Source organism: Narcine bancroftii, chromosome 1 (assembly GCF_036971445.1).
Source record: "Narcine bancroftii isolate sNarBan1 chromosome 1, sNarBan1.hap1, whole genome shotgun sequence".
In the NCBI taxonomy this organism is placed as follows: domain Eukaryota; kingdom Metazoa; phylum Chordata; class Chondrichthyes; order Torpediniformes; family Narcinidae; genus Narcine; species Narcine bancroftii.
Genome location: NC_091469.1, coordinates 263,826,359 through 263,838,618, shown reverse-complemented (window position 1 = coordinate 263,838,618; position 12,260 = coordinate 263,826,359). Strand labels below are relative to the sequence as shown.

Here is a 12,260-nt window from a genome sequence, read left to right as displayed (position 1 = left end):
TTTAGACTCTGGGTGGGGTTACCGTGGAGGAAGGAGGTTAGGATGTAAACCCTTCTTGGCTTATTTCTTTGTGGCTTGTTAGCTCCAGCTCACACAGTGTACTCATTGGGATCATAATAGAGGCATCTGTTGTTGGGAGAATTCAAGTGTAACCAAGGATCAGATCCGATGCTGCAAAGGAGAGAAGAGAATAGGTTGAGGGAAAACATTTCACAAAGAGCAGAGGTTGCTAGCAGGCTGAATTCAAGTAAATGGTGTATAAACTATTATCCTAAAATGGAGATGCCACGTATGCTTCATCCAAAAAACTCTTTTATAAATAGGATCAGAGTTTAGAGTCAGCATTTAGTGTCTAGAATGGGGTAGAGCAGATCATGGAATGTATTTGGGTGGAATAATAGGTTCTTCTTTCTGTGATTGACCAGTAAAAGATCCAAATTAGATCACCATCCCCAATTTCTCCCAGTAGTGAGAGTTTCACAAAGATTCACAACATTACATTCATGATCCAAATGGAAATAAAAATTTCTGCAGAATTAAAATGTCAGATGAATTAATGTTGAGTTAATATGGCATTCTTGATCACCAGCTTGATGGAGGTCACAAACCCAATATGAAATCAGAAATGGGTGGGAAGTTTTGTGCGTTACAATCCTATTGATGTAACATTTCAAAATCTTTAGGTTCGTGACATTCTAAAAGAGAAAATTCGGGTTAAAGGTTCGATTGCAGACTCCGAATCCTGCTGGAACTAACAATTTCTGAGAATTAACTTCATTAAGATTTTCCACTTTACAGGAAGAAGTGAATCTGTTGCATTGTTCAAGTGAACCGGCGTGGACTTGAAGGGCCAACATGGCCTGTTTCCACACCTAAACAGTTATATGGTTAGTTATATGGAAATCAAACCTAAGGCTTTTTATGTGTGATGGTTTCAAGTGGATCCCTTTGTTCCCCAGGCCAGACATGAATTTCCAAAAGTTTTTACTTGGTAACTCATGAATGAAACAATGTAGATTTCCCTGTTGCCCTTGGAGGGCACTTCTACTCTCTTTGGTGCGATGCGGCTTTAAGGCAGTGGTTTTCAAAAAAATTTCATTTCACTCACATAAAACCTTAAGTATTCCCTATGCCACAGGTGCTCTGTGATTAGTAAGGAATTACTTAAGGTGGTATGTGAGTGGAAAGAAAAAGGTTGAAAACCACTGTTTTAATCATACCTCATTGACTCATTGTGTGCATGGTTTCATAACTCCAAAGGAAATGGGCCAATGACAATTTTTCTCAATCAATCAATCATTAGTACCAAGAATGCTTTATTTTATTAGGAGTGAAAGACATCCACCTTGAGTTTAGTCATGGCTACAATAAAATCAATGAAGACAACGACAACGACAACCAGAACAGTTGTGACTGAACGATCTACTGAATCGGGAATCACCAAAGTGAAGAAAGTGTCCCATGTGACAAAAGTCACATCAGGGGAAGGTAAATGCTAATGTTTCCAAATTTGCAAATATCATTTCAGTCTGAAGTCATAGAGTTTTACATTTCTGAGCCCTGAATATGTATTTGCATGGATGAACCTTCAAGACACATATCTTTTCTATGCTGACCCCTTGATTGTGTTCCATAAATGTTGCACTCATGGAAGTTCCCTGTACAGATTCTTGGCCATCAACTCCAAATTTTACAAAGCACCTGAACATAAAGAGTAACACTGTTTTTGAAATGCAAATAATTTATGAAGATTAATCTTGTACATTAACATTATTAATCTTATCAATTCATGATGGCTTCAACAGTGATCTTGATTCTCTCAAAACTTGCCTTCATTATCTTTAATGCTATCAGTCCAAAATGCCTCCTTTGACAATGTGACAGCAGTGAACCTGAGTTCATCTGCATTAAGTCTGTCAGAGTTCCAGTTTCTTTACATTAATTTTAATCACAATGTCATCTCAACATTAGTTCACTTTTATATATTGCTATCGAATGTTTTCATTGGATTTTTTTTTGGAAATTTACTAAAACGTGTAATTTGTCTGCAACAGCACCTAATAGCTTGAATATACCTGCGATTGTCTAATCTCAGAAATTAAGCAGGCTCAGGACTGCTCAGTACTAGGAACACCAGAAGCTATTGGTGTCTGTGGTGGGGGGAGGGGGGGGGAATGATGGACAAAGTGGCAACTATCTGTCTGCCTTATGGTAGACAAAAGTTAAAGAATTTCATGTATGTTAGATTCTAAATGTTGTATTATGTGAGAATAATGAAACCTTAACCTTTACATTTTCATTCAAAGAAAATACTGGGATAGATATTTATACAAGTTTATTAACAATCAATTGCTTACCTTTACAGTTAAAATCTAATGCGTTGTGTTGTGCTTCAGGAGAGGAGCAAGTTCGGAGGAAATCCTCCGCCACGCAGCAGACACTAAATGTTGTCACGCATTCCTTCGAGTTTCCACCAGGAGAGACTATCCCCGAGTTTGATGAAAAACCAAATTCCGCTGCAGTACCAGAAGGTAAGTCAACCATCAACACTGGCACCTGATTCACAATGCCATCCGGGTCAGTGTCCCTGGTGTATGTTTTGAATGATTCAAAAGGAAGCAACGTGGACAGCAGATCTGTTAAAGCTGTTTGTATTTTGATTGCAGATTAAAGTAACCCATTCTTCTGAATATTGAGTTCTTCAGGATTTCTAAACCAGGGAACTATAAAATAATTGTTCTATCACCTTAAATATTTAAACTCAGGTTAAAGTTGATCCAAAATTAAATTCCAAGATTTTATTAATGATGTCAGTTCTATTATTTAAAATAATATTTATTTGGATTTTTTCAAAAATGCGCAGATTGTTTTTCAAAACTCTTTCCATATGTAAGGAAGCATTCTTTGAAATGATGCAAATGTTCCTTAACATTTATTGACTTAACTGATTGCAGGATCAGTTTGGGTCTCAACTGTTCTTAACATCTGGAAGTAAAACAAATAATTGTTTCTGCTTTTGATTACTGTTCATGAACCTTTGCTGTATATTGTAGCTGTATGGATATTTACAAAAGGCCAGGGGATCTTTGACTGGGTCGAACCACCTTGTCGAATTTCACCATCTCACTTCAAGTTAAGAATAGGGCAAAGTCCTTTGGTTGGAGAGTGAGTGGGGAGGATTGATTGTCAAATTGTACTTTTTCTTCAGGGGCATATCATAAGAAGAAACAAAATTTGAGAAAATTTACAGAGGACATCCAAAGGCCTTCAATTATATATTTCATAAAAGGCTTTTTAATGTTATAGGCCCTCTTTACCGTCTTGGGGTTGTCTATGTAAAATAGATTACTGTATTGACTTAGAAGAATTCAAAGAATAAATATTTCTTTGAGAAACAGCAGACGGTCTCTTCAATCTTCAGAATTTGAAAAAGATACCACTTTAAAATAGCATACTCTGAATCTACATGTTTATTATCCAGATTGTTGAAATAGCCCTGAGGGCTTTTGATCTTTGTGTGAGAGTTGTATCAGCCATGCATATTTACTCCGGCATTACTGAGAGAATCTGTCTTACCCTAGGCAAAGATGCGATTTTTAAAGCTAAGTTGAGTGGGAACCCCAAACCCACAGTCACATGGAAAAGAGGAAGTGGAAAGCCCATCAAAGAAGGAGCAAAGATTTACTTTGACAGCATCACTAAAGAGAACGTTCTAAAGGTATCTGAGATGAGAAGATTTCAATACATAATATCTATGGAGTAGTTTAGCCAGCAGTTCAAACTTAATGTTAAAATTGTTTTAAAATGTTAAAAGAGCACATTCATAAGAATATGAATGAAGAAGACATGTTGACAATTTGTGAAACTATGATTACACAATATTTAGTGTAATTGGATCACCCCTGTGGTCAATGATGTCATAGCAAGGTATTGTATCTGAGGTTGCCACCGTGTGAGGGTTCCCTGGCACATTTTTTGTTTATGTATTTTTTTACATGAAAATGAGTACAGCAAGGAAAAACAGAACCTAGAACCTGAATGAAGAGAGCAACCAGCAGGATATCTCAGCTTCAATGAAATTCAAAATAAATAGAACATAAATTAAGGAGAAGGCAGATTGAAGTGAATGAATTCAGATCAAAGTTTGTGTAGTGAGAATTAATAATAAGAGAAAGGATGTTACATCAAGAAAAAGAAAAATAAGATAGGAAGGATAGTTTAAAAATTCTTTTAAATTTGAAATTAGAAATGTTAAAAATTATAATCTAGAGAAATGAGATTCACCATCTCCTTATTGATTGTAACACTGGAGCAGTTGTGAAATTGACAATATTTTGTGTCATGAGTAAAAAGCAAGATATTTCTGTGGAGAGCTCAGTTCATGTCCACTTTTCAAATTCAGCAAATGCTTATCATTCAATATACTTCAAGGTTGAGACAATCAGGGTTTGTTTTTGTAACATGAATGGTGTAATTGTGACTGTCACTCTTGAATTTATGCATTTTGCTTTGCCAAAGTTCTTGAATCAATTCACGAAGAAAAGAATAAAGGCTACACATGATCACCAATCATTAACTCACCATATCCTCAACATCAGAGGCAGGAGGTTAGAATTGAAGCCTCGCTGTTACTTCTTGAATAGTCTTATCTTCAAATTGCTGTTCTAGTCCAACTATGATCTCAGTCAGGAAAATATGGTTTTGTAGCATTCGCGCTACATGGGCATGGAGAAGAACGACACGCACACCAAAGCCTTGAAGTCAAGACTGGTTTATTGCACTGGCCAACGCGTTTACATGGGCCCCAGGTGCTGAAGTCATGGCCCCTTGTCATTGGAGCACCGGCCTGGGATTGGCCAGCATTCCCGCCACAGTTCACTGTCTTCCTGCCGTGTGGGAGGTCACCTGGGACAATGACTGGTGTTACTCCAGGTCTGTGCGGTCACCACGTTCATCAGCCATTTTGTGGGCCGGTCCGCTTCTCCATGCGTAGGCCACTACACATCCCATCCGCCCCCACAAGAACCGGTGATTGGGCCATTGTCCACTGACTTAGTCGGTCTGCCCCTGCGTCGCGGGGGAGGAGTGGAGACTGGCTGATCACGGTCCAGATATGCTGGCATCAGGCGATCAACAAGAAAAGTCTCCTCCTTACCACTGATGTCGAGGACAAAAGTGGAGCCGTTGTCCCTGATGAACCTATAGGGCCCCTCTTAGGGTCATTATAAGGGTGGCCAGTGTGCACCCCTTCGCACAAATACATACTGACAAGTCTTTAAGTACCTGAGGATGTTATGTTTGGGCTGGCCATGTGATGAGGGTTGCAGCGGGACCAGGGACCCCAGTTTTTGCTGAAAGTTCTCAAGGGTGGTCGCGGGGTCTTCTGGGTGTTTGTTGGGGGCCAGGAACTCCCCTGGAGTGATGAAGGGTGCTCTGCAGACTATCTCTGTCACTGAGGAGTTTAAGTCTTCATTTGGCACAGTGTGAATCCCCAGTAGGACCTAAGGCAGTTCATCCACCCAGTTGGGACCCTTGAACTGGTCCATCAAGGCTACCTTCTGGTGCTTGTGAAACTGCTCCACCAACCTATTGGCCTGAGGGTGATAAGTTGTGGTGTGGTGGTGCTGAGTCCCCAGGAAGTTAGCCAGCGCCACCCAGAGCCCAGAAATAAATTGTTCCACTCTGTCCAAGGTTTGGTGCTCTGAGACCCAAAATCTGGACACCCATGTGTCGATGAGTGCCCTGGCACAGGTTTCTGTGGTGGTATCAGCCAGCAGGACCACCTCAGCCCACCTCATGGAGCGATCAACCATGGTCAAGAAGTATCTCGCCCCACAGGAATCTGGTAGCAACCCCAATATGTCAATATGCACATAGCTGAACCTGCGCCGCACTGGTTCAAAAGTCTGTGTGGGCACCTTTGTGTGAGTCTGCCCTTTTGAGGACTGGCAGTTTGTGCAATTAGACAAACCTGCTAGCCACCATTTGAACTATGGCTCAGATTGCAGGATGTGGCAGGATGCAGAAGGTGTTGAAAACCTGGTGCGTCCATGCGGCCAAGTCGATGGGGTGAGAGCTGCTGTGGAGAACATGCACAGTAGTGTCAGGTTACTTGGGCCAGCGAGGACGTCTTTCACCCTGAGACCAGAGATGGCTGTCATATATGCAGAGATCTCAGGGTCCTGCTGTCATCTTTGATGAGAGCCACGTAGTCAACTCCCTGGGACAGGTTGTGTACCAACTCGGTTGCAGGGCATGACAGAGCATCAGCTACCACATTGCTTTTCCCCACGATGTGCTGTATGTCTGTGGTAAATTCAGACACGTAGGACAAGTGTCTCTGTTGTTGGGTCAACCACGAATCTGATGCTTTATGGAAGGTGAAGGACATCAGTTTGTGATTGGTGAAGATCTTGAATTTCCAACCTTCCAAAAAGTAGGTACAGCACCAATAGGTCTCGGTCGAAAGCGCTGTATTTGAGCTTTGGGGTGAGGGTGGGGGCAGAGGTGCCTGCTGAAAAAGGCCAGGGGTTGCCACTGACCTTCAGTGAGTTGTTCCAGTACACCTGCCACAGTTGTGCTAGAGTTGTTGACTGTCAGAACAGTTGGTGCCTCTGGTCTGGGGTGTACTAGGAAGGTGGCATTGGCCAGCGCATCTTTGGCATTCTGGAACGCCCTCAAAGATTCATCGTCCCAGGTAATGTCCTTTGACTTGCCTGCCATTAGCACAAAGAGGGGGCACATGATGCAGGCCCCAAACCAATAAGGAAGAAGTTGAACATACCAGCAAATTCCTGTAGCCCTTTTACTGTATGTGGCTTGGTGAAATTCTGGACGGCCTTGACCTTTTCGGGGTGCTTGTTTATTCTGTACCCCAGGATGTCAATAGTGTCCAGGCTGAATTGACACTTCATGGGATTGTCAGCCCGAACTCACTCACCCAGGTACACAGTTATCTCAGGTGGATGGCGTGGTCTTTGCGGCTGTGGCTGGTGATGAGTATATCATCCAAATTAATGAACACTGATAGGAAGTCCTAGCCCAGTGTTCATCAGTCGCTAGAAAGTTTGTGCCACATTTTTCAGACCAAAGGGTATGCAGAGAATTTCAAACAAGCCAAATGGGGTTATGATCGCAGTCTTGGGCATGTCCTGGGGGTGAACTAGGATTTGGTGGTACCCCTGGATAAGGTCCACCTTTGAAAACACCCGTAGCCCATGCAGGTTGACGGCAAAATCTTGGATGTGGGGCACGGGATATTTATCGGTCATGGTGGCCTTGTTGAGGTGGCAGAGGTCACCACATGGCCTCCACCCCCTACCCCCCCCCCACTGTTTTTGGCACCATGTGGAGAGGGGAGACCCAGGAGCTGTCAGAGGGCCACACGATCCCTAGCTCTTCCATTTTCTTAAACTTCTCCTTCGCTAGGCTGAGCTTTTTTGGAGGGAGTCGGTGTGCCCTGGTATGGAGTAGGGGTCCTTGGTCAGAATGTCATGCCTTAGCCCATGCTTTGGCTCAACCGTGGAGAACTGTGGTACTGCTATTGAGGGAAACTCCACCAGGATATGGGCAATTTTGTTCTCTGAAAGCGTATATAGCTTGGCTTCCCCCAGAGGTAGAGTCTGAAAAGATCTAGTGTGCAAAAGTCAAAGTCCTTAAATGAGTCCCTGATTGAGTTTTTTGTTGAGGAGTCTGATGGTGGAGGGGTAGCAGCTGTTCCTGAACCTGGTGGGGCATATTGTGGCACCTATACTTCTTTCCTGATGGTAGCAGCGAGAACAGAGCGTGTGCTGGGTGGTGTGGATCCTTGATGATGGCTGCTGCTTTCCAACAAACGTTCTCAATGGTGAGGAAGATTTTGCCTGTAATGCCCTGAGCTTTGCCCATTACCTTTTGCAGGCTGTTAGGTTGTTTAAGTTAGTGAGTCAAGATCCCCTTCAGATACTTCCCTATTATTTCTACATTGAAGAAACTTTGTATTTGGTTTTCTCTTGCCCTCTTATGTCTGGCGTCTGTACAATTTATTTGTTCATTCAGATGTGGGTTTTTCTACATCTATTCATAGTTCTAAAGACTCTTGTAAATTTCATTAATAGTCAACTAAATTAATGGATCTGGAGTTATGTGTAGTCCAGAGCAAGCAAGTCCTGACCTCTGAATATTGATCTAAGAACATCACCAATTTGTTGCCTTATATGTTACTGGTGTGATTATCTTTTTTGATTCCCAGAACAGCATATGTAACACTGCGCTTACCATATGTTGAATTGTTGGTACAGAACAGATTAGCAATGATTTTACATTTACAATCTCTTCATTTCTTCATTGAAATTGTTCATCCAAGATTTTACTGAGTGTAGAATTCTGCTTCCTATTAAATTAAGATTTTATTGTTTAAGTGGTACATAATTTATGAATATTCTCCTTTTTGCAGCTGGATAATGTTACTCCAGATGATGAAGATAGCTACAAGTGCATTGCTTCCAACGTTCATGCTGACAGCACATATATGGTTTTTTTGACCGTGACTGAAAGTATGTATGACCTCAGTGGGAGTGTATGTTACTGGGCAATTATCGAAGGCAGTTAATAGTTAGTCAAGAATTTGTGACACTTTTTTCCTTTATTCTATTAAACATATTATTCCTGAATTAATTATTTCTTATTGAGAAAGGTTGTATTCAATTGGAAAATTTAATAAATCATAATTTATCAGCCACTTGAAGCAAATATTAGTTGGCATTTATATGCTTAAATATTGTCTATAATCTTCTTGTTTGCAGGCATGGTCTTCTTCATTTTCTAAAACATATATATATTTATATATATATATATAAGAATTACATTTTGAGAAATTATCTATAAACACTCATGCCAAGATCTCGTCCAACTCCTGAGGTAGACAAATTTTTCTTTATCATCGCTAGGTCAAAAATACAGCAATTTCCAAAGCAGCGTAACCTTTCTCTGCAGTTCGAGTGCTGAGTCATTTCCCATACAAAACTAAGTGGCAAAATCCAGTAGTGGAGCCTAACTTCAAATCGGATCAGATACTATTTATTGTCATGGAAATAAATCAGAAACGTTATATTACATGAAATTGCCTTTAGTCTCCCATAAGGCAGGCAAAGATTCATCATTAACATTGTCTAGTGCCTCTTATAGTCAGAGAAAAAGAAGCAAAAGAGAGCCACTGAGTGACCGTGGATGTGCCTCCAGCAATCCTGCAGCCTCTGCAGCTGTACAAGATTCCAATTAATTTCAAACCGTCAGCATCCCAAGCTCCAGATCCAGACCTCTGACACGTCGAGGAACCCGTCAGCACTCCGAGCCCTTCAAGAGCCCCTCTTACCCTCAGCACCATCTCAAATCCAGGTTCCGATACCTGGTACTCGTGAGCCAGCCTTCAGCAGCCCACAGCTTGGCATGAGTTCTTTGGCCTCAAGTCACCAGCAGCCGGCAACCTCTGTTGGTTCCTGACCTGCAAGTCGCCAAGAGCTCGCCAGCTGTGAGTGGGATTTCCCAGAATGATGTTGAGACATTGCCTTTCAGATCTTGCACTTTAGTGGGAATGCCTGACCAAGATTGCGCATTGTTGCTTGGAATGGAACATACTCTTTTTTGTTATGTGCGTCTTGTGCAATCTTCCATTTAGATCAGCTCCTAGTTAATCAAAGAGATTCAGCCTTACTCAGAGCCTCCCTCCCTGCTTCTGTCTCTGGAACAGCTTTGACCACCAGTGAAGTCTTGCTCATAGGCTCACTGGCTGTCATCTGTTGTTTCATTTGAATGCTTGTGAATGGCTTTGATGGTCATAAAAATTCAAAGCACTTAGACATTATTAAAACATATTTTGAGAAAATAGTCAAAACATTGAAATTTAAAAACAATTAAATTTACTGAATCAAATCAAATAAAAAGGAAATTAATAACTATCCACCCATCATTTGTTTCTTCACGTTAAATTCTATTTACTTGTTGGGCTGGTCCGACATCTAGTCTGTCATAGGATTAGTGGCAGATTTCTAAGATTAAGTGCTGGGGAAGTTTTATTGTCCACTGATACTTCATGAAGAGTTCACCAGATCAGCAAAGGTTTGGCACTGAACTGAGTGAAACAAAATACATAAGCTGATGCTTAGACATCCGGAGCATCTGCCCCACTGAAGTGGTTAAAGGCCAGCAAGTCCAAGTTTTCCAGAGGTAGATTGGGGTCAATGCTCACTTTTGTAATTATTTACATTGAATTGCTATGAATATCGTTGATGCTAATAAAGATTAAAAGATCTTAAGTACCAATAAGAACAATAAAAAAGTAAAGAAAGTAATAAATTTTAAAACATGCACATGCATTAAAAAAATTAAATAAATTAAATTAAATAAATCAATCCATTCAAGCCTAGACGGTGCTATTCTCCCAGCACGCATATTAAAATCAATGGGAAGAAATACAAAGCTGAACTAAATGATGGGCAGGTGCACTGAGGGAATGCGATGCACATGTCCGGAGAGTTTCAGAGATGTTCTTCCCCTTTGTGCTCCAGGAGATCCTGTAGCTGGACTCGGGAATGAATGCCATGGCTTTTACAGGTACAGATGGTTAATCATGCTGGTAATTGTCCATATGCTCTAGATTGTATAAATATGGCCAAGGAGAGACAGGGAGTGATTTTTTTTTGGTTGGGTGACCAGGCCAGCAAGCCCTTGCCCATTATTTTCTTTTGCGCAGAATCACAAATATGGTAGCTTCTACACTGAAGACTAGACCTGTTCAAGATGCACAAATGCTTGACTTCTCTTGCCATGAGTTGAAGAGGGCATTAATTGATTAGATTTCCTGTTTCTGGCTGTTCTGTTGAAGACATCATTTTGTTAAAGGCCTTGCTATTTTAATTATGTGGCAGATACTGGATTCTTTTGTACAGAATCAGTTATATCATGTTCTCAGGGATACTGAGTCCAGCCATTCCTAGTGTTTTAAACTGAACACCTTTTATGAAAATGTATCTAAGTAGATAGAAGATTCTAGAAACAGATTTATTGATGACCTCCTGATACAAAATAAAATTTATATACTGAAGAACTTCTAAAAAAGATTTAGGTTAATTATGTTTTGTAGATGTATCACTTAATTCTGAAGAACTAAATTCAATTCTGCAACATCATTGATTCTAATATTGAAACTGTCCATTGTCTTGAGAAAAAAATCCCAGCCAATCCTGTCAACAAATTGTTCAGAATTAATTAATTCATACTCATTTGTCTCTTCATGCACATTTTATTTTCATATTCCAGATCAAGATAAACAGTTAAACTTCCGAACAATGTTGAAGAAAAGGTAAGGTCTTAAGCGTATTACCCAGGGAGGTTTCGGGAGGGCTCTTGTTAAATGAGAGTGTGATATTGAAGGATATCCAGGTGGTAAGGAGGTACATACAGATATTATGTGTTAGCTGGTAAATTGGAAGGTATACTTGGGAACAATAAAAAAACCAATACTTAATAGTTAAGTATAGGGTATCTAAGGCAAGCAAGTTGTCTAGATGTTATATGACGGAGAACATCCTGAGTAACTAAGGTTGATGTGAAGAATATCTGATATCTAAACGTGGCACAGACAGAGAGTGAAATAAAGTAGAAGAGGGTGAACGTACTCAACTACTAACTGCTAGGTATAAATATTGATACCTGGATAAATGTGGAAACAATTAAAAATGACTTATGGGAACCTAGTGAATAATTTTATGCTGTATGGAGGTTTCTTAATGTGCAAATAACATTAAAGGGAAGTAAAAATTAAAAACACTGAAGATGTGAAATGACTATTATGATCTATGCATGCTAATCCTCTGAGAGATACATGGATATCTGACATTTTAAAATTGGGATAGTGTGTGTGTGTATGAACACACACACACACACACACACACACACACACATACACACACACACACACACACACACACACACACACACACACACACACACACACACACACACACACACACACACACACACAAATAAAGAGTAAAAAGTCATACACAGTGGGAAAGGATCCTGCAGAGTTGGTGATCTGGCACATATTGGGTAAGGTTCATTAATTTTGCATTGAAAATGTGGTTTTGCAGAACCTTCTCCACTACAACCCTGTTCCCATTCTCCATTGCTATTTTTCACCTCTCTGTAACTCTTTCACCCTCTCCACTATCATACCTCCATGGAAAATATTGAAATAATAGAAGATACTTTAAACTAACTGA

At 40.5% G+C, this 12,260-nt stretch overlaps 1 protein-coding gene across 1 annotated transcript in view; it reads left to right on the top strand.

The window, feature by feature from the left end:
- The window catches only part of LOC138742608 (immunoglobulin superfamily member 22-like), a 64,778-nt gene that overhangs the window by 8,821 nt on the left and 43,697 nt on the right, over nt 1-12,260 (top strand). The window contains exons 2-6 of the mRNA XM_069897258.1: nt 1,329-1,488; nt 2,397-2,531; nt 3,582-3,718; nt 8,435-8,534; nt 11,296-11,338. Coding sequence (XP_069753359.1) covers nt 1,359-1,488; nt 2,397-2,531; nt 3,582-3,718; nt 8,435-8,534; nt 11,296-11,338 — 545 coding nt within the window. The 5' untranslated portion in view covers nt 1,329-1,358. The remainder of the gene's footprint in view (nt 1-1,328; nt 1,489-2,396; nt 2,532-3,581; nt 3,719-8,434; nt 8,535-11,295; nt 11,339-12,260) is intronic.